This window comes from Trichomycterus rosablanca, chromosome 12, assembly GCF_030014385.1.
Source record: "Trichomycterus rosablanca isolate fTriRos1 chromosome 12, fTriRos1.hap1, whole genome shotgun sequence".
NCBI classification, from domain to species: Eukaryota; Metazoa; Chordata; class Actinopteri; order Siluriformes; family Trichomycteridae; genus Trichomycterus; species Trichomycterus rosablanca.
This window is the reverse complement of record NC_085999.1, coordinates 13,106,008-13,128,725: the sequence shown is the minus strand read 5'-3', so window position 1 is coordinate 13,128,725 and position 22,718 is coordinate 13,106,008. Positions and strand designations below refer to the sequence as shown.

At 39.4% G+C, this 22,718-nt stretch overlaps 1 protein-coding gene across 1 annotated transcript; it reads right to left on the bottom strand.

The window, feature by feature from the left end:
- Window positions 1–387: 387 nt before the first annotated feature.
- lats2 (large tumor suppressor kinase 2) lies at window positions 388–22,718 on the bottom strand. Its single transcript, XM_063005904.1, has 7 exons — window positions 22,342–22,718; window positions 9,708–9,840; window positions 8,112–9,616; window positions 6,929–7,511; window positions 6,648–6,830; window positions 6,243–6,349; window positions 388–3,734 (listed from the first exon to the last, which is right to left on the bottom strand). Exons 1-7 carry the CDS (start codon window positions 22,696–22,698, stop codon window positions 3,201–3,203), a joined length of 3,402 nt encoding a protein of 1,133 aa, XP_062861974.1. The 5' UTR covers window positions 22,699–22,718; the 3' UTR covers window positions 388–3,200.

Here is a 22,718-nt window from a genome sequence, read left to right as displayed (position 1 = left end):
AGCCTATTACACCAGACCAACAACTTATAAATTACAGTAGTGCTGTCAGCTGGCTGGGAGTCCATACAGACATGATTAGCTATGCTTGGGGGGTAGCAGAGGCCCTGCGATGGATTGGTGTTCTGTCCAGGGTATTACTGTATTGCAGCCAGTTTTCCCCGGCAAAACCATACCCTGACCAGGATAAAAAGGTTGATAAAAATGAAATGGAAATATCAAATGAGACCTTACTGGCTAAGTGCATATTAAGAAATACTGAAAACAGTTGGATTATTTATTTAATTTAATTCAGACATATACATTTACACTTGTGAGAACAGTAAAAGCATGTTTAACAAATTCTTGGTTCATACATGTATGTAAAAAAGATATGAATGTAAATGTTTACTGTCTATAATACTGAAGACATAGAGGTTCAAAGGTTAGCTTTGAAAAATAACAAAGATACAAAAAATATGTATATCTGTATAAATATATATTCAATAGTAGCTATATATGTATTATATAATACATTAAGGAATAAAACATGTCACAAACTCACCCCACTCAAGCACTAAAATACAAAACAAAGGCACACAAGTTAAATCATCAGTTTACATTACTCTCAATGATTGTCAGTCAGCACTTTCAAATGTGAAATACAAAAAAAAATCCATTCAAAACAAAACACACTCACATATAACCTAATTCTTCAAGAACGGTCTCCTGAAACTTGTTCTTTACTGAGTGATCTGATTTAATGAATATTGGCAAGCAAAACATCTGCCACATTTCAGTTCCTTAATTTTGTCTCTTTGGGATGAAAAAAGGTATGTAATGTTGCAAACAGTAAATAATAGTTTCAGTTGACTTACTACATACAAGAGACCAGTATGGATTGTAGCTTTATGTTTTTTTTCAGTCATGTGTAAAAACGGATGTTAATAATTTTTTTAAGTGTTTGGAAAGTGATTGTCAAATAGTATAAAAAATAATATTAGTATGTTGCATGTCTTGTACAGTTCTTGTATCACAAAATTGTAGCTATCAAATGGGCTCCAAAAAAGAATACAATCCATTACAATCACTGCCATATTATTTAAAAACAGGTATACAAAATCAAATTAACCCCATCACATCATCTTTCAACTTTTCTTTCCAATCCAAATTTTACCCCTCATTCTTATCTAAACTTCCTCTCCCAAACATTAAGGACCAGCCTGAGTGAAGGGAGAAGGCATGTTTCCATCTTCTCCTTGAATACTGATCTGCATGTGGTGGACACAACCACACATTCGTAAGAAGGCACACAGTTTGCTGCATCCTGCATCAACAACATTGACAACCAAAACCACACTTTTTACAAAAAAAGAGAAATAAAAAGCATATATGAAAGTTTGAGGATAATGTAACATAACATTGAGCAGCATTGGTTCAGATAACTATTTAAAAAAACATAAACCAATATTTTATTTTTACTTTTACAAAGCAAATCTTAGTTTTAACTTGGATAATCTATTTGTGTAATTAGAAATCTATATCACATATATTCTATATTGCACATATTCATCAGATACATTTCTTTTTTCTGGCACTATGTTTATTATTCACCCTAACTATTTTTAGTAATTGCGATAAGATACTGTTTATTCTTTAGTCTGAGACTTCATATTTATAACACTGTGTAGTGTACGTGTTTAGACCTTTGGTATGCCCATGCTAACTTCAGAAATCGCAACTTTGCCAGGATAGTGATTACTAGTGGATCTACACGCAGATGATGAAAAAATAAATCCCCTGATTCTTAAGACTGTATTGAGCTGAACATATTCATTTGTTTAAACAGTTGAGTAAGCAGTAAATCACTACTTGATGATCAGATGAGCTATGCATAGGTGCTTATAAAGAAATGAAGTAGGTCCTGATACTTCTACATATACGTACATTTTAGTGTACTTCTGGGTGATGAAGTCGCTGTTCTTCCTAAAGCATTGTGATGACACAAATCTTCACTATACAATGTAACTGTGACTGGTTTTCACAACAGAAAACAATGCAAAATTGCTTTCAAACAAACAAAAAATTCTGTAATGTTTACAAAAACTTCCTCATAATCAAAGAGGAAAGACAACCTGAGCCATATCATATCTTCACATAGGTGCATTTATCTTCTCTGACTAGGTTTCAAAGATACCCTTTTTAAACAATGTAGGAATCCTTCAGCAGTTTAAAGGAGCCACCGATCTTCCAGTCACGCTTCTTCACATGGCTTGGATTGGATCTTATTATCTAAACAGGTATTTGCAGTAGGAACAAAATATGTGGGCATGTGAGTACAAACATCACCTCAGCTTCAGCCCTGCAGTGTCCAGTAATTATGATCACATTTACTGATCAGGAACTGATGTCTGGATTAGCAGCAGTGAGACGTGGGAGAAGCCATATGCATCCTGTGTCACACTGGAACGATTTCGGCACACACACACAGATGTTCAGGAATGTGACCAAGAAGACTCTGAAAATCAAACAACTGCTCGTCTGCTCTACTATTTGTAGTTTCATGCGAGTTAATCCATGTCACTATACTATGCAGAGGGTCTTTTTGGTCCCAGATTGCAGTTTTAATTTAAAGTGTACATCCGTTAACAAGTAAAATAGTGTACATCATAGTCCTAATGTAATAAAATGCATTTCACATGGCATCAAACACTTCCCTTCTATCCTTTTAAATAAAAAATAGGATTGACTCTGGTTGCCAAGTGGCAATACACCCTTTAATTGGGTGACTGTGAATCAATAACCAACAATGCCAAAGCCATCAGTTGCCAGCTGGGAAAGCAACACCAGTCTCACCTATTAAAAAAGCAACTCTGGCCAGTCTTGGATTGCTGTGTGCTCAGGGGTGTTTAAGGGGCAGTTTGTGTCAATCGCAAAGCGAACTGTTCTGCTTAATGATGTTTATTAAGCTGCACGAAAAGAGAAATGAGGCAGTGCCTGGTTTCACTTGTGTCACATCAGCCCTAACAATCCAATCCTTGGTAGCTGCCGTGCAATGGCAAAAAATAAGTCAGAGGCAGGGAACTGGCAAATGCTATATTGGAAGAAAAAAGGGCTATAAATCCAAAAATAATTTAAAAAATTGGATTGTCTGATGTAGTGTGTGTTATTTCATAGAGCCCATACAGGTGAAGCTAACAGCATGTAAAGTCATTTTCTATGAATCACACATATACAGGCTCACACCCCTCTCCCTGTTCTTCCTCTTCCTCCTCTACTTCTTCCTCCTCTTCTTCCGGGCCTAGGCTGCTAGCATTACTACTGCTGATAGGCCCTAGTATGTCCTCAGGAGGCTTAGGATAACGGAACGGACAGCCATGGTCATCAAAGAACCGGCGAAAGGTAAATTCGTAAAAAGCGTGTTCAGGATGTTTGCTGTTGGGAGAGCAAAGGGTATCCCAAGCACGAGTGCTGTCTCCACTGTCACTCCAGGCACCCGGACCCCCCTCCTCCTCCACGGGGTCAAAGTTGGAGGTGTCCATTGGGTGGGCAATCTTGGGTCTGTATGGAGCAGGTTGAGTGCGAAGGTTGCTAGAGAAGTCCACCTGAGCAAAGAAAGGGTGGGCCTTTATCTCACCAGCACCATTACCTCCCAGTCGCTCCTCTGCCGAACAGCAGAGGCGTCCTATGATGTCGATGGCCTCAGGGCTCAGCTTGACTTGTGGAGGCACCTGCAGTGTGTTCTCCCAATTTATCACCTGAGAATGAATACAGATCATATTGTAACTTTCATGCTCTGTTATAGAATTCAAGTAATCAGCAGTCAAGTAGATGAATAAGAGCTGCTAAATCAACATCAGAGCTGCACCAGAACTAAAGATTAGGTTGGTAACAATAAGCAAATTAAGCATAGCAATTAAAAAATGTTTGAAATGCCCCCGGCAGTAATTTTTATGTATCCAAGACCAGATTCTTATTCTATACATGGTTGTCATGGAGACCCATCATGCCAAAATGGAAAAAAAAAAATTAAATAAATATATGTTTTAAAAAGTGTTAACATTTGTCAAATGAGTATAAAACTTCTGAGACTTAAATAAAATTTTTCCAGATTTAGCAACTATGTATGCTAAGGTTTACAGTTTTTTCTTTAATAGTGACTACCAAGGCAGGCAGAATCCATGAACTACACTAGGTACACCAAAGTACCTTATATACAGACATCCCAAGTCTCCCGGAAGTTCCGTGAGTCTCCCGCATATACATAGTGGCTCCCTGATGCCCGCAAGTCAGATAAAATCTCCCGCAATCTAGAACGAGCGGCCAAGAGCGACACAAACGCGCACGCAGGCGACACAGACTTTTTTCCCCGATTGCGTATTAAATCCGTTATCTGATATACAATCTAGCGCACTGTGTAGGGAACATAAACCAATTGTCTAATATACTGTCTAGTGCACTATGTAGGGAACATAAATCCATTATCTGATATACAATTTAGTGCACTATGTAGGGAACATAATTAATTATGTAATACACTATCTAGTGCACTATATAAGGAACACAAATCATCATCTAGTTATACTTTCTAGTGCACTATGTAGTGAACATGAATGTGTTATCTAATACACTATCTAGTGCACTATGTAGGGAACATAAATCCGTGATCTGATATACAATCTAGTGCACTGTGTAGGGAACATAAACCAATTGTCTAATTCACTATCTAGTGCACTACTTAGGGAAAATAAATTCATATCTAAAATACTATCTAGTGCACTATGTAGGGAACATAAATCCGTTATCTGATATACAATTTAGTGCACTATGTAGGGAACCTAAATCCGTTAACTAATACACTACCTAAAGCATTATGTAAGAAACACAAGTCTATTATCTAGTACACTAAGTAAGGAACATAAATTCTTTTCTATTATACAATCTAGTGCACTATGTAGGGAACATAAATCTATTATCTTTTACACTATCTAGTGCACTATGTAGTACACATTAATGTGTTTGTGATGCGAACAGTTAGCTTAGTAGCTCAGTTAGCAGCTCCTAAAAGTTCTGTTATCATCCATATCCTCTGGTGTGTGCGAGAGGTTTCTTTTGCTTTTTTTTGGGGCTTGGGGGGTCGGGGTCGAGGTCCGGGGGTACCTCCCTGAAATGAGTTTTTGCAACTTGGGATGTCTGTATATACATAAAGTAATGCAATATGTAGCCAGCACATTTTATATGTTGATAAATATTCATCTCAAGTCAGAGTCTAAACCAAAGCAAATTTTTGAGAATGTATGTCCAGCTTTTTACTGTTGAAATGGATCTTTTCAAAGCCATGACTCCCCTCAACCGGCATTGACAAGTGAACTGTGTCCTAACAAAATTATTTAGGATGAAGGACTGGAGTAAAGCACGTCAGTGATGCCATTGCATCAAAGTCAGGCAGGGGGCGACAATGAGAGCAGCACAATCTATGAGTGCAAAGGCAGTTTGGACAGTCATGGATTGTCTCGTTGTTTCTGATAATGTCTTTAATATTGTAGACACCACTAGCCCAACACTGCTGGATTCGATCCAAGTGACTAGATGTGGGGATTAAACTTGCATTTTTAGTACACATGAAGCACTCCTTCTACCAGATGCACCACTGAGCTTACCCTTCAATTTAAAAATGTCATTATATCAAAACAAAGACTTTATATACACTACATTGTACAAGTAAATTTTTCTTTCAAAATTTTCTCCTAATGAAACTTGTATCGCCTCTACTGTTGCAGACCCTGAAGAGGGCTGCACCTACCATATGCCCCCTCCGATACATGTGTAGTAGCCGACCGCTACTTTTACACAGTGACCAGCATCACATACGAAGAGTCACAAACAGATCTCCATTATACACCATCGACCAGCCAGCAGAAACCATAGTTGCAGCAGTAATGAGGAATCCCACTGGCCCGCCTATCCTCAAACATAGTCAGTCATGTCTGTATATGTGCCGACTTGCTCAACAGGGTTTTTGGTCTGTCGATACTGGATGAAGTAGCTTTGAGACAATGTCTATTGTAAAAATGATATACAAATGAATTTGACTTGATCTGACTTGCCAGGATGAGCGATAAAAGTGCTCAAGATCCCAACAGTGGTGGGCTTACGTGCAATCAGTTGACTACGTTTATAGTCCTCATGTGTTCTATCAGTCATTCATCACAACGCGTAATTTGTCTCTTTAAATATTTGTTTATTTAATGTGTGATTTTTCTAACCTTAAGTTGCGTCTCTGTAGGGGTTGGGGCAAGAAATGGGGGCTGGCCAACCAGCATCTCAAAGAGAATTACACCCACACTCCACCAGTCACACAGCTGGGTGTATCCTAAACACAAAACACAGAAGGTTAAACAGAACCTGAAACAATGACTGTAATCACAAACTGATCAAATACTTCATTTACTGTTGGCAAGCTGTAGCCTAGTGGTTAAGGTACTGGACTAGTAACCAGAAGGTCGCTGGTTCAAGCCCCACCACTGCCAGGTTGCTGCTGTTGGGCCCTTGAGCAAGGCCATTAACCCTCAATTGCTCAGACTGTATACTGTAACTATAATGTAAGTCGCTTTGGATAAAGGCGTCTGCTAAATGCTGAAAATGTAAATTTGTGTACATTTTCACTGTACCTTTTCTTAGTAGCACTTCAGGCGCAATGTAGTTGGGAGTCCCAACCAGGGAGTGTGCAAGACAGCGCTGGTGCTGACGGTTCGCCCGCTGTTCCAGTGTTATTAAACGGTCACCACAGCGACAGTTAGACACATCATCCCAGAGTTCACTCGGCTCCATGCTGTCCTGACGAATATGGTTTCCTATAGCAGTTGTGTATGAAAAAGAAAGTAAAGCGAATCAAAGAAAGTATTCCAGTATACGAAAAATTTCTAATGACTAGTGCATTTCTCCTTCTCACCTTTCTGATAATACTTTGAGTTGTGAGTCCAGCGAAACCCTGTGCACAAGCCAAAATCTGTAAGCTTGATGTGTCCATCCAGGTCGATAAGAATGTTATCAGGTTTGATGTCTCTGTGAATAAAGCCCATTTTATGCACGCTCTCAATGGCGAGCGTCAGCTCCGCCACGTAAAACCTGGCTAATGGCTCCGGGAATACCCCCATACGAATTAGTAGGCTCATCATGTCTCCCCCAGGAATGTAGTCCATAACGAAGTAAAGGCTGTCCCGGTCCTGAAATGAGTAGTACAGTCGGACCACCCACTCATTATCCGCCTCTGCTAGGATGTCTCGTTCTGCTTTAACATGGGCCACCTGGTTACGGTTCAGAACGTCTTTCTTTCTGAGAGTCTTCATGGCATACAGAGCTCCTGTATCCACCTTACGGGTCAGACACACCTCTCCAAAGGCACCAATGCCAAGGGTTTTAATTTTAACAAACATAGATTTGTCCATCTTGGCACGACGCAGACGGTTGTAGTTGGACTCCTTCAGGTTCAGCATCTTTCTCATCTGCTCCTGCTCTTGTTCTGACAGGCCAGCCTAGTGGAAGAGTGAAAGAAGAGGAAAAAACAGCTTAGTTAAGAGGAGAAAACATATATACAGCTTAGTTTTGTGGGGGGTCTGGATCATATTCCGATAACACTAGGGGCGATTTAGAGTTGCCAATTCAATCACTTATCTATTCTCACTCATTTACACCCGAGGGTCTTTGGCGTAGCCAATCCACTTGTGCTACATGAACTTTTTACACCTGATGCCCTTCCTGATACAACCCTCTTTATTTTATCTGGGCTTGGGACCAGCACTATGCATCTCCCAATGGCTAGGCTGTTCAACTATTCCCCACCCCTCCTCAGCCACAGCCAATCATATCTGTGTAGACACCCGACCAGCCAACAGCATTGCTTTAACACTGCTAGTGGACAAGCATGATTTATGGCTGTGCCATAAAGCACTTAATAATAATAATTTATCAAGTGAGTTATTATTATTAAAAATAATAATATTTAAAACATTTTCAATGTAATTCTCATTTTAAAGTCATGTTATCTTTACATGGATAACATGTTTTGCTATTCTACCTATTCTTGGGCTTCATTGTAAGACAATTTATTTAATATGGTATGATAAATCTCCTACCTTAGACATCTCTTGTTCTAGCTGCAGTCTGCGAGTAAGCTTCTGCTGGTAGATCTTCAGGACGTTTTCTACATGCTGCTCCATGTAAAATTTGAAAGCAAAGGGAGAATAGCTCTTGATGCGTGACTCCCGTTTCTCCTCGTCCCGCGCATTTTTTCGCACAGGTACTGGTGAAGTCTGGATCTGCTTCTTGTCTTTTACAGTCTTCTCTCCTTTTCCTGGCTTAGGTTTATCTTTGGTGGCACGTACTTCTTGCTTTCCTGCTGTGGAACTCGGGACAGGCCTGCCTGAGGCACTGCGATCTGGAACAGCTCCAGTCTCCATGGGAGCACTTTCTGGTCCAGCTGTGGCTCCAGACATAAGCAACGGTTTAGGGTAAGGTGGCGGTGGACATCTGGGCTCCTGTGAAGACTCCAAAGTAAAGGTTTCATCAGGCAAGTACCCATGAGTCTCCGGAGTGTCCTGGGCCTGTGCGGCTAACCATCCTGGATGGCATGGTCCAACTGCAGTCTTGGGCTCTGGCCTCATGACTCTCATGCTCTTAACAGGCTGCTGGATTGGTGGAGAGGTCACTGCAGTTATGGTGTTGGGTGGACCCATACTAGCCTCTTGCATGCCAGCTACGTTAGCTGCAGGGGGTGTTGCTTGCCTTACGTTCACTTTTTGATGGTTGTTAAAGGAATTGGTCCTGCTGGGGACACGTACCTCTCCCCTGAATGGCCCCTGTGGTTGCCTGGCTGGTGGTGCTGCCTCAGGGCCCTGAGCTCCTGCCCAGTGGTGGTCATACACGTCAAGATTGAGGCTAGCCCTGGAAGGGGTTAGCAGACCTTGAGGAATATCTGAGAATTCCCCACCCATTGCCGCTGCTGCTCCCCCAGGAGAACGTGATATAATGTGGACTTGGTGTGAAGTTGGGCTGGCTTGACGTGGGTGTGAATGAGGTGGCAGGTAAATGTTAGCAGGGTAGCCTCCACTATTTTGACCTATTGACCCTTTAGCCTGCATATTGACATAGTTGTCTGGCGCCAAAGGGGGCATCTTGTTTTGGAAAGAGGCGCTCCGTTTGATACTGTAGTTGGAGGGCTCCATAATATGAGGTCTGTATTCATAATGAGGACTGGGTGGCTGGGACTGGAGTTGCATGGGTGGACCAGGCACACTGTAGCCCATCATAGCCTGTTCCATGCTCCCTGCATATCCCTTCTGCTGAGCAGGACCAGAGGGGTACATGGTGTTCCCCTGAGGATTTTGAGCAGCCATGTTTGGTGGGTAGGCACCCATGCTGGGGGGACGAACCATGGGGTTCCCCATTGCTGGGCCCTGTGCTGAGCCAGAGGGCGGCATCATGTAGCTTATTACTGGTGGTGCGCTCATGTAGGGATGCGCCATCTCTCCCTCTGGATTATAGAGCGGTGGTCCCATCTGATGATAGGCAGACATAGCACCATCACTGGAGTTTTCCATAGCTGTTCTATGATCCATTGAACTGGGCATGCCACCCTGGCCTAAAATGTACAAAGGATGTAGATAAAGCAATGTTCTTAGGTATATTAAGTATAATGGTTTATTGTGTCTGTTGCATGACATTAGACTGACCTAATGAAGTCTGTTTAATAACGCGTACAATCTGCTCATTCCTAGGGTCTAGGTAGCCCATCTTACTGATGTACTCCAGTGCCGCCTCAATGTTACGACTCCCAGTTTGTTTTAATGCACGTATTGCCATTTCCTGTATCACAGTGGAAATAGAATTGCAGACAAGCAAACAGAGGTTCAGTGACACACAAAAACACATATATAGACAAAATGTTCAAATTCCTAAAAACATTAAAAACATTATAAAAATAATAAAAGAATATTTAAAATGATTAACATTTTAATTACTATTATTAAAAGTTCTATTACAGAACATGCACAGACACTATATGCTGGTAACTTATCCTACAGGCATTACGGAGGTGACTGTCTAGGGTTCAGTGCCACCTGGAGCCACTGGGCACAAGGCAAAATTTAATCCTGGACAACCGGCCTAACTGCATGTCTTTGAACACCCTCATGGACAAAGGGAAAACATGCAAACTCCACACAGACAGAATCGTGTACATCCAGCCCAGAAATCAAACTAAAGCCCTTGTTGCTGTGAGTCGACAGCACTACCCACTGTGCCACCGTACTCCCCTACATACAATTTATTTTATATAATTAATTTTATACACCTCTCAGCAGTGGATGTGGCTGAAGGACCTAAACTCAATAAAATGTTTTTTAAATAATTTCTACAAATTTTATTTATAGGTTAACTAATAAATAATTACTGTAGGACCCAGACATTATTGGCTATGATTTAAATATCTCTATTACAGGCCTACTGTCACTTTACATTAATACACCTGCTTTTAGCCACTATTACAGCTCAATTAATACTAATTTTACAACCAACAGCCTTATACAATCATTCCCGTTTCCAATTTATTTTATGTACTTAATTTTATACACCTCACATCAGCAGTGGATGTGACTGAAGGACCTAAACTCAAATTTTATTTGTAGGTTAACTGATGAATAATTATTTTAAATATTAATTAGAACAAGTAAAGTTCACCTTCTCACTAGAAACTAGTCCATTTTAAAAAATATGCACTTGTACTTGTACATCAGCACTTGGAATATATTGAATTCCTGCCATACATTCCAGGTATACAGATCTGTGAAAGTATGCAGACACCTGAGTCACCCAGTCTAAAATGTATTAAAAACACACACTCTGCATCACTCAGATGGCCATCATACATATACACACGCACAGATGGTCATTAAAATAAAGAAAAGAAGGGGGTTGGGTTAATGTGAATTCCTATTAATGGGACGTCTGAGCCTGAGATGATACAGACAACCCCTCCAAGTTAGTTTGTGTGCTTCAGGCAACACTATCATACTGCATCACATGGTTTTGGCAATTTACATCACCTTTATGTAGTCATATACTGACCCCTGTGCTGGGATTTTAATATGGAGAAAAAACAGTGGCATGTAAGAAATTTAGATGATGGCTAGAGGTGGCTAATAATCTGCATTGTTGTGATAAGTAGTGTAATTATTAAATTTGAATTTGAAATTTGAATCCATTAAGTCAATAACATCAGAAAACTATTATGAAGCCAGACACCACACTGGTTGACACCATAAGGCACTTATTTACAAACTATTTTTGCATGCACACACACCCACACACTTACAGCAGGTTATGGAAGCTGTGTTCTCTACACTGCAGACTGACCTGCTGTCTAATGTGTTGCCAGTAGCATAAAACGCTAGGTTCAGAAACTCATTAACATAAATATGCATGGGCCTCAGTACATGCTGAAAAGACACCCTGACTCAAGACACCAAGTCATAAACTGCAACTTTAGTACCCTAAATAAAAATAACTCATGCATTGCAATCCACACCTATATGAGAAAATCCCTCTGAATGGCATATGACCTCATTCAGCAGCCATTCTGCCTAAACCTCAGCCTACCAGGACACAAGGAGCTTTCTGTCTGAAAATGCCTCTGGTGGTCAGAGCTAAAAATGCACATGGAATGTCGTACCAAACAAGACAAGTGCTACTCAAAATATGAACTTTTCTAACCTCCCTAAGCTTCTCGTGGCTGTCTTGTAGCCACTACTGGAAAAGACTCTACAGCCAGATAAGACTGGAATTAGCTGTCAGCTAGAACAACTGTGGGCACAGCAGGCGAACGGTTCGAGATGAAGCATGTGAGACAGCCACAGAAATTCTAGACATTCCCTAAATGTGACTAAGTTAGTACACCTTCTGTTTGTGGGTGTCACACATGTTACAGCTTTACCAGGCAGGCACGTATACAGCCACACACACACACAGGCAGACAAACACAGGAAAATAGTGTCTGTGTTCATTGTTCTCACAACTGCAGGGGTTATGTGTTAAATTCCAGTCTTGCCTACTTCAAGCAGGCGTGCCCACGAGTCCCTTTTGAGATTTTAAATTGCCAATGCAAATATGCCTGCACGCACATGTACGCACACTTGGTTTTCATTTATGGAAAAAGGTTCAATCTGGTTTGATCCAAAGTTCCAGTTCTGACCAGTACTGTCACAGCAAGTTTTACAAGCCAATAAAATCAATTCCAGTGATGTGTTAGGCTTTATTTGTACTGGTAGCACTAAGGTTTTTTTTTTTGGTTGTGGATAGTGAAAGTCAGACCCATTTTTTTATACTATAGGCCACTGGTAATACTTTATTATTTTTTTGTCAAACTGGATTTCTTTCCATATGTACTGTCCATGGTCTGATTTTGAATACCCAGTTAGATAACCTAACCTATGTGCCATTAACAGATTTTTTTTAGCCCTGTGATTGCAGATTGAACTTTTGACCCTTTACATATCTTTAAATATTTTCACACAGCTGATTTTCCAATGCTCAATTAGCAGCAACAGTCAAATCCAGTGCAAATAAAATCCAAACACAGATCAGCTCAAATCCAAATCTGTATTTTCCAATTACTGGTAGTTCATTCAAATTTGTCATAACACTGGACTTCAAGGAAAAGGGAGCAGTAGGACCCAGACATTATTGGCAAAGATTTATAAGGGTTCTTCAAAAAGTTTCCGCACTTTTTAAAAACTATTTCTTAAGAATTTCAAAACAAATTACATCACTTTTCTACATAGTCACCTTTCAATGCAATTTTTCCAGCATAGTACCAACTTTTTAATGCCATGTATTTGGTTGAGCGTGTACCCGCTGATGCACCGCTGCTTTCACATCATCGTCACATAAAAATCTTCTTTGTCTTAAAGCTTCTTTGAAAGGTCCAAAAAGGTGAAATTCAGATGGTGCTGAATCCAGACTATAAGCTCTCTCTCAGTCTCTCAGACATGACCAATTACTACTCCTCCTGCCCTCACAGTTTCCAACAAAAATATAAAAGTGTGGAAACATTTTGAAGATCATTCATAAATATCTCTACTACAGGCCTACTGTCACCTTACATGAATACACGTGGTTTTTGCCACCCATTTAATACAAAGTATAAATGTATGTTAATTTTACCATTTGGCCAATGTCATAACACTGGAACTAAAGGAAAAGGGAGCTGTAAGACCCAGACATTATTTGCTATGATTTAAATATCTCTACTACAGGCCTACTGCCACTTTACATGAGTACACCTGCTTTTAGTCAGTACTGCAGCCCAATTAATACAAATTTTACAACCAACAGCCTTATACAATCGTTTCCATTCGTCTATTTTGTAGAAACAGGAAAGAAAATAATTTTGACCTTTAATACAAACACATGCTCCCGAGGATTTTTATTAAACTCTTATTTGGGCACACTTTAGTACAGTGGTTTCCAAACTTTTTTCACAGTGCCCACTTTTTGTGGATATTAACATTTTAAGCCCCCTCACACCACAATGACACATGTACACATGTGCTTCCATTTTTTTTAAACATTGTAATCCATACAAAACTGCAAATAAAACAAAATAAAGTGACTAATCATAAGTTATATGCATTATGTATCTTTAATTTTTCCTATGTAACAGCATTAATTGCTAGAAGTGCTCAAACATGCCTCATTCGTTTGCCTTGCTGCTCAAGTAGCACCACACCCCCACTAGTAAATGAAGTGGCTTTTACCACTTTTGTTCATAATCCAACCCCCTCCCATTCCTAAGAGTTTCCTCTCACTTGTGTTGTCTATTTATTGTGTTTCTAACTATGTGTACATTAGCTTTACACTTAATGCAGATTTGTTGCTAATAGTTTGCCAGAAACAGCTGGCAGCTCACACACTGGGTAATTCCAGGGTGGATTTTGCTGGATTAAACACAATGCTATAAAAAGCATCTTCATCATAAGTTTGCATTGTAAGTTTCAGTTTCTATGTGTTCTTAAGAAATATATTTAGGGTGAGACATCGGGTATTTTTAAGTCCGCATTATATGATCTATGTTCATTCACATTCATTCCTAGTAGTATTTGTTACCACCATGACTTAGTAGAACTTTCAGCGCTCATACTACTAAGGGCAATATGCTCATCACACACACATGCACGCAACACACACATACACACACTTCTGACTAAGGGAAAGCAAGACTAACTTCAGCGAATATTTATAAAAACAAACTGTCTCCATGGCTAAAATGACAGGACCATTGTTGGCTACAGTGTAGTGAGTTAGTGCTAAATGATATTTTCTAATACAAGTTTTCACTTTGACCCAATTCTGAATCACATTCCTTCATAGACTGTGAAAATCAATGCCATATGGAGGACTCTCTAAGATGTGTTCTAATGGACACAGAGATATACATTCCACAAGAAAAAGAATATAACAACTTAACATCTTGTTTTTATAGTTTTACAGGATTCATGTGTCAAAAAATCTGTAATAAACTTTAATTTATGTTCACTTGTGTTATAACAGCAGCACCTTCCAGAGGCCAAAAGCAATAAGAGTCAAGGTCTGCTGAATAAAAAAAAATCTAATACAAGTATAAACTGACACAAGCTTCTAAAACGGAATTATACTGTATAACCACCCTCCTGCTTTACAATGAAATAAACCCAGATTAACATGTATTTAATAGGATTTAGGAAGATGGGATTTTCACTGCTGTTTATCCCCTCCTTTAACCCCCTCCTTTTCCCCCAACAAAACATTTCCTCCTTAAAGGTGATTATGTAAGCAGCTGCTGCATCGCAGCACAATTTGTAGAGCGAAAAGCCTCGATAAAGATCTGGCCAATGAAGCCCAGTAAAGGAGAAGGCCAGCCAGGGCAGCCATTACTTCTCTGGAATGTGGTGGAGAAAAGAATTAGAGCTCCAGTCAAGAGCTAAAACCAAGTCACTGATTATGATAGATGACTAAAATAATAATCAAGTTTAGTAAAATGTACAATAGACTCTGTTTTAAGAAAAGCTAGATGCATCTAGCAGACTGGTCTAAATACCAAGAGAAAACATCACTCACTGAATACATTTTAAGCTATAATAGAATGAAGGTCCAGCAAAAAAACATAGACAATAGACATGGACAGTAAGTATCCGTGCTTTGCCTGTAGACTACGTCACAGCAGTTGGGAAAACTATTCCACCCAGCAGCTATAAAGTAGACACACTTCCTCTGCATGTTCCCGGTTAATTATTAGTGGTGGTCAACCAATACATTGGCCAGACAACAATTGGGTTTTAAGCAATGGAACTGGCCAAGACACAGATACAGATACAACCCCAATCCCAAGAATGTGACAGTAAATAAAGTGCAAATGAAAAAAAAAAGGTTTTATTGCTTTTTAAAGCTCTCTATTACAAGAATTCAATTACAACAACACAAATAAGACATATTTAATGTTTTATCTTAACAGCATTAATGGATGTTTGTAAATAAATTCCTAACTTGATTCTAACGTGACACCTGTAAAGGCACCATTAATGCAGAGGTGTACATGTGTACATGTGGGACCCCAACAGCATCCAAGGAGAGTGTATATTTGCCTGACACACACTCCATCCAACATGTACGCAGTCCACCGATCCCTTCTTTTTCACCCATACTTCAGTGGATTTGCGCATAAGGTCGGCTTCACGTCCGGAGAGCCACACCCTGATTTCTGCGCTCCTCCACTTTCTGTACAAGCGCCCTGGGCAACTAAGGTCCTTACACAACATTGATAAGCCAACCCCTTCGTCCGGTCTTTCTCACCCAGGAGGCTGGAAGCCAATTTTGTCTGCTGCAGGCAGTATCCAATTATGCCTGCCAGAGGGTGTCCAGCCGACCAGTAGCAGAACCGAGATTCAAACCAGAGAACCCGCTTAGAATCTCGGTGCTGGTGTGCTAGCAGATTATCTCACTGCGCCAACTGGTATTTGTGTTTGTACACACCCCCATTTTTGCAGGTTCAGACACTTTATAAAATGCAATAAAAACAAGAAGGAAAAAAAAAAAAGTTTTTACTGACCAACTTAACTCTATTTTGTAAATATACAAAAATGTTGACGCCTGCAACACACTCAAAAAGTTGTTACAGCTGCATGTATACTTAACAGTGGTTTCCGCTCTTGCCCAAACGGACTATACGAACTAAGAATTATCTGGATTCTCTTCATCTTTTCACAATATCATATACAGCTGATCGTGAAAGACCAAAATGATTTCCAACATGAGAAATGTTTTAACTGAATGACAATTCTCTTACAAAGTCTGGCACAAAGTGATGAGCTACGACCCATCTTTGCTTGTGGTAAATTTTCCCTTTATACCCAATCTAAATCCCTCACCTGTTACCAATTCACCTACTTATTGTGGAATGTTTCAAAATAATCTAATAGAAATAATCTTCACTCTTATTTTGCCTGCAATATTTAAGACTGAACCCAATTGCAGGAAGCTACTCAATCCACCGAGAGGTTACCAACCAAATTCTCAGCAGAGAAACAAGAGAGAAGAACTCAGAAAACCAGCAGAAGCTAAAAGTGCAATGCCAATCAGGAAAATTAGAACAGAATGGTGCCCATGACAAAACAAAAAAACAGAGCTGAAAAACGCTAGCAAAAGAGACAGACAAGTCAGACAGTCAGGTAGTAATGGCCCCACATACCAGGGTAAACTCTAAAATCTGGCAGCAAAAACAAAATCACAACACTTATCGGCTCATTTCTCAGGCATGATAAGGCTCGAAAATTATAGTTGATCCATCTTTGGCCTGTATCTCAAATACCACAATTATTAGATATACAGTGGATTCAGAAAGAATTTAGACCACTGCATGCTTTGTTGTATTGCTAATCTGAGTTTAACTGGATATAAGTACAATATTTACTCATCAATCTACTCTTGATCCCTTATAATAACAAAGTAAAAGTATGTTTTTTTAAATAACTAATAATAAAAACATAAATCTCTTATTCCAAGAAGTATTTAGAAAATTTTAATCAGTCCTTTTAGCCCCTTTGGCGGCAATTAGTAAAAGTCTTTTTGGATGCATCTCTTTAAGCTTTACACACTGGGATTTGGGCAGTATATCCTTTCATTCATGGTAAATCTTATTAAAGTCTGTCAGATTGCATAGCAAAAATCTGTAAACTGCCATCTTCAGGTCTTCCCACAGATGACTGATGAATTTAAGCCAGGGCTTTGGCTGTTGTCAAGCTGAAAGGTGAACTGTCTTCCCAGAGTCTAAATTCTTACCAGTCTCCTTGTCCCTGCCATTACCAAGTTTCACTTCAGGGATTGTATTAGGCAGGTAATGGTTGTTTTACCCAAAGAGTAAATTTTCATCTCATAGGACCAGAGAATTTGTGAGTTTTCTTTATCATGCCAAAATACTTTTACTGCTATTTAGCAAACTCCAAGTTGATTGTGATATGCCTTTTTTAACGGTAGCTTTCGTCTAGCCACTCTGCCATAAAATCCTGATTTATGGAGTGCTGCAGAGATGGTTGTCTGTCCAACATTGTGGAGCTCTGTGTGACCGATGGGTTCTTTCCAACCTCCCTGAGCCCAATTTGACCTGGCAGTTGTGTCTTCTTAGACTTCATGGCTTCATTCTAGACAAGGATTCTATATCTCAAAGATATTTAAAGCAAACAGGATGCATCTAAACATACTTTGGATTGCCACAGCAAATGGTCTGAGTACTGTAGTGAGTCAGATAATTTTGAATTTTAACCTAAACCTAAAATGTCATTCACTTTATCATTATGATTGAATAGTGTAGATTGATGGGTAAATGGCAATTCCATACATTCAAAATCAAATCTACAAAACAAAGTGTACTTTCTGAATTTACAATAGTTTGACATGTTGAGCTAATTTTTTTTTGCAGATTCCAAATAATGTAAAATGTTTGCAGTCTAGCTCTATTCGGCCCATTTTACAATACTTTGTAATTGCCATAATGATAATGGCTAATGTGCATAATTATGGCATCAAAATGATCCAAATCAAACTATTTGGGTAAAACTAAAGTTGTATTAGTGTTAGTCTAGCATCTGTTTAGACTAGAGCAGTTGTAGCGGTTAAGTACTGGACCAGTAATCAAAAGATTGCTGGTTCAAGCCCCACCAATGCCAGGTTGTCACTGTTGGGCCCCTAAGCAAGGCACTTAACCCTCAATTGCTTAGACAATAAACTGTCCCAGTAATGTAAGTCACTTTGGATTAAAGCATCTGCTAAATGATGAAAATGTAAATGCCTAATAAAAAGGGTAACATCTAAATTATACTTCTAATTTCATTCCTTGAGGATGTTTAAAATGTTTGGTGGTCTAAAGCTCCCATTCTACCTAAAATAAGCCTTTAATTACTTAAATGTGCTATAATACTGTGATACCAAAATAAAGAATAAAACTGCTTATTAACTATCTTAACTTGCCTATAGGCTAAAATCATTAGCGATAACCTGCAGTCTGTCCAACAGCATGTGAAGCTTTATTTAGTCATCACAATTTTAAAAACAGCAAGGTAATAAAAAGATAGTAAGATAATAAAAACCAGCTGGCTTACAAGTTGACATTAAAACAGTAAATACTTCATATGCCAAACATCATAATAAATATGATTCTATTAATGCTAATGCTTTGATCAAATCCGATATCATGTAGCTATGTCTAATGTTACCGAATGACATGGCACTCTTAAAGTAGCTTGAATAACTATTGCCAAAAATATTTATACCATCATGTGCTCTTTTACTTTTTACATTTGCATTAAATCTAGCAGAAGTATGGCAAAAAAATCTGACCCATTGTTTTTTAAATAGTAATTAAAATGGCAATGCTATAATGCAGGCCAACAAACACCCTGTTAATGATTAAGACCTGGACATTAAATAAGACAGTAGCCAAATGAGTCATAAATAAATCCAGACAGCATGATCCAAATCAAGTCCAGACTATAAGCCATATGATAGCTTGTTTTAGCTCACAGAGCCTGAAAAAGTTATTCCAGTCTGCATTTAGCCATGTCCTAAATCCTGTGACAGAGGCAGCTTGGCTCCCTCAGGCGAGGCCTCATAATTCCACTGTGCGGTGGTGGATTTCTCAGTGGTGTTGTGCATGGGCTTGAGCATAGCATTCCACACATGCCTAACAAGGGCTGCTCTCAGGCCTCTAGCGCCACTTTAGACACACAGAGCTGAGCTAAATGGTAAGGGTCTGTTTTTGATAGACTGATATTCAGCATAAAGTATTGCGTAAACTGTAATGTATCACTGTAGTGTACCCTGTTCGATTCAAAAGTTTCCAAGCAACACAACATAGCACTGTTAAACTTTTATTGTATTCTAATGCTTGCCTTAACTGTTACTGTTCAAAAACTAGGGATGCACCGTTCCAACATTTTCAGTTCCGATACCGATCCGATACATATACTTTGCATATCGGCCGATACCCGATACCGATCCGATACCATTGTTGAATTAATAAACCGTATACTTTATTATGTGGGAAAGACTTAAGGCATCAGGATCGACTTAAACATTACTAAGTTTGCAAAACAAAATATAATTAACACAGATATAAATGTACTGAACTGCTATTTACTTGTCAATAAAATAATAAACAGGCATCTTAATATTTCAGTGTTATTTTCACTCAACGAGTGAACATCCGACGCTGCCTTGGTGACCAAAGCAATCCCAGCATTCATTGCGGGATGCCCAGCATTCATTGCGCTTCCCACAATAAACATGGCTGACGGGGCGGAGAAACGAATGGATTTATTACCAAACGTTAATAACTTTTTTAAATAAACTTATCCGTAAATATTTAGTGCAAACAGTAATTTAAAATAAAATATAGCAGCTAAACATGAGTAATAAACATGTTGCCATCGAACTTGTTGGCATAGCAAGCGTGAAATACCTCCATGCAGCTGACTCTTTGGCTCGCTCCATGTTGTTTTTGTTTGTGTTCTACGCTATACGTCAGCAGCGCGTCCTGTATGGGCTTAGCACGCGTCGCAAACGAACTAAAGTGAACATATATCGGACCCATGGATCGGCCTAATTATCCGATATCCGATCCATCTCATTTTGGTAATATCGGGACCGATATCCGATATTAATATCGGATCGGTGCATCCCTATCAAAAACTAAACATCTATTAATATCTTTCACTTTTATTGGAAATTTTTTTTTGCATTTTGCAAACTTTTCCCGCCTCCTCATTTTCCTCCTGATCCACATATTTTAAAGACAAGAAACTACTGATTGACGTGTCCATTATTTGAATATTTGCTTAATATTTTGTAACTAATTCAGACTAGATAAAATGTGTTAAATTACCACTCTATATTGTACATTAGAAGTTAAAGAGGTCACTGTACTGTATTCATGTAATCTGTGAGACTAAGGTTAAAAATATTACACAAATAGCAGCTACAAATAGCAGTCGAGCAATCTGAAAGAACATATTCATTAAAGACAAAGCCTTTTTGAGCTCCAGGAATGCCACTCATGTACATGAATTCTAGTCACATTATCATACTTAATACTTAATTCTGCTTTTTGTGATCTAAGATTCATGCCAAAAGCATGTCAAAATGTTAAAAACAGAGCCAGACAGATGATGTAGATATGAGTCTGACTCTATCTATTGAGTAACATTCCTTCAACCTTAATTCCTTCATAAACCAGCATTTCCCATGCAAAATATGCCACTATGATAGAATTTAAGTTTACACACACACACACACACACACACACACACACACACACACAAACAGACTGATAGATGCATATCAAATAAATGTTATATAATTTAATCAACAAAATGTAATTTATTGCATCTAAAATGCATTCCAAAGTCAAAGATGTGGTCCAACTGTATAACTGTAGTCAAATGTAGTCAGATTTAAAATGAAACATAACATTTTAGTTACATTTTTAAGCTTACATCTTCTGTCATTAGGGCAAATTCGATAAATTTTAATAAAGGATTAAGAAGCTATTGCATTATAAAGAAAACTCTGATGGCACACACTTTTATGTTAGCCTGCTTTGTGGCGTTTTCAGCCAAATCTCTACACAGACATGATTGGGTATGTCTGGTGAGTTGGGGTGGTATGTCTTGGCCGAAGCCCTAACAATGGATTGGCACCCTGTCCAGAATATTCCTGCCTTGCGCCCATTGATTCCCAGCTGAGGCTCTGATCAGGATAAAGGGGATGATGAAAATTAAATGATGATGTGATGATTCTGATGCAGAGCCAAGACCAACACCCTTTCCAAAAAAGTTTCATATACATTATACACCGATCAGCCATAACATTAAAACCACCTCCTTGTTTCTACACTCACTGTTCATTTTATTAGCTCCACTTACAATATAGAAGCACTTTGTAGTTCTACAATTACTGACTGTAGTCCATCTCTTTCTCTGCATGCTTTGTTAGCCCCCTTTCACCCTGTTCTTTAATGGTTGGGACTCTCCCAGGACCACTACAGAGCAGGTATTATTTGGGTGGTGGATCATTCTCAGCACTGCAGTGACACTGACATGGTGGTGGTGTGTTAGTGTGTGTTGTGCTGGTATGAGTGGATAAGACACAGCAGCGCTGACTTATCCAATGAGGAACACTGTCACTGCTGGACTGAGAATAGTCCACCAACCAAAAATATATCCAGCCAACAGTGCCCCGTGGGCAGCGTCCTGTGACCACTGATGAAGGTCTAGAAGATGACCAACTCAAACAGCAGCAATAGATGAGCGATCGTCTCTGACTTTACGTCTACAAGGTGGACCGACTAGGTAGGAGTGTCTAATAGAGTGGACAGTGAGTGGACACGGTATTTAAAAACTCCAGCAGTGCTGCTGTGTCTGATCCACTCATACCAGCACAACACACACTAACACACCACCACCATGTCAGTGTCACTGCAGTGCTGAAAATGATCCACCACCTAAATAATACCTGCTCTGTGGTGGTCCTGTGGTGAAAGCAGGCAAAAAAGGTATGTAGAGAAACAGATGGACTACAGTCAGTAATTGTAGAACTACAAAGTGCTTCTATATGGTAAGTGGAGCTGATAAAATGGACAGTGATTGTAGAAACAAGGAGGTGGTTTTAATGTTATGGCTGATCAGTGTGTACATATTATATATATATTAATTATACATATTACATTATATAATTATACTATATACTCATTATATATATATAAACACACTCAGACATACACCTTACCTGATCACATCCAGCATTGACCAGCTCCTGTAGCATCTGCCGGTTGACGTCTCCCCCCGCGTGACTGGAGCTGGATGGCGGACCAGACTCATTGGCAAAAGGCATGAGAGACTTTCGTATCTCTCGCAGGGCATTCTGGTAGTTGTTAAACTTCTGAGGTGGTCGAAGCTGTTGCTGCCTACCGGCCTGGTCTTTGCCCTTGCAGTCTCCCCCTCTGCCTCCTTCTCCTCTGGAACTGCTTCCATGCAGAGCCTGACTCACCAGCTTAGCTGGCTGCTTCAGTCCTTCCTTGATCTCCTGGAGCCGCTGACGTGTATTGCCCACGTACGGGGCTGCAGGAAATGTTTTCGGCCTCATGGATGGACCCACCCTAATCT

Excerpts from the sequence above, each read along its gene's own strand:
- lats2 (XM_063005904.1), bottom strand. The coding sequence starts at position 22,698 with ATGAGGCCGAAAACATTTCCTGCAGCCCCGTACGTGGGCAATACACGT. Across the intron at positions 9,617-9,707 it reads TATTAAACAGACTTCATTAG|GCCAGGGTGGCATGCCCAGT; the intron begins GTCAGTCTAATG and ends TGTACATTTTAG. Across the intron at positions 6,350-6,647 it reads TGAAGTGCTACTAAGAAAAG|GATACACCCAGCTGTGTGAC; the intron begins GTACAGTGAAAA and ends TTTTGTGTTTAG.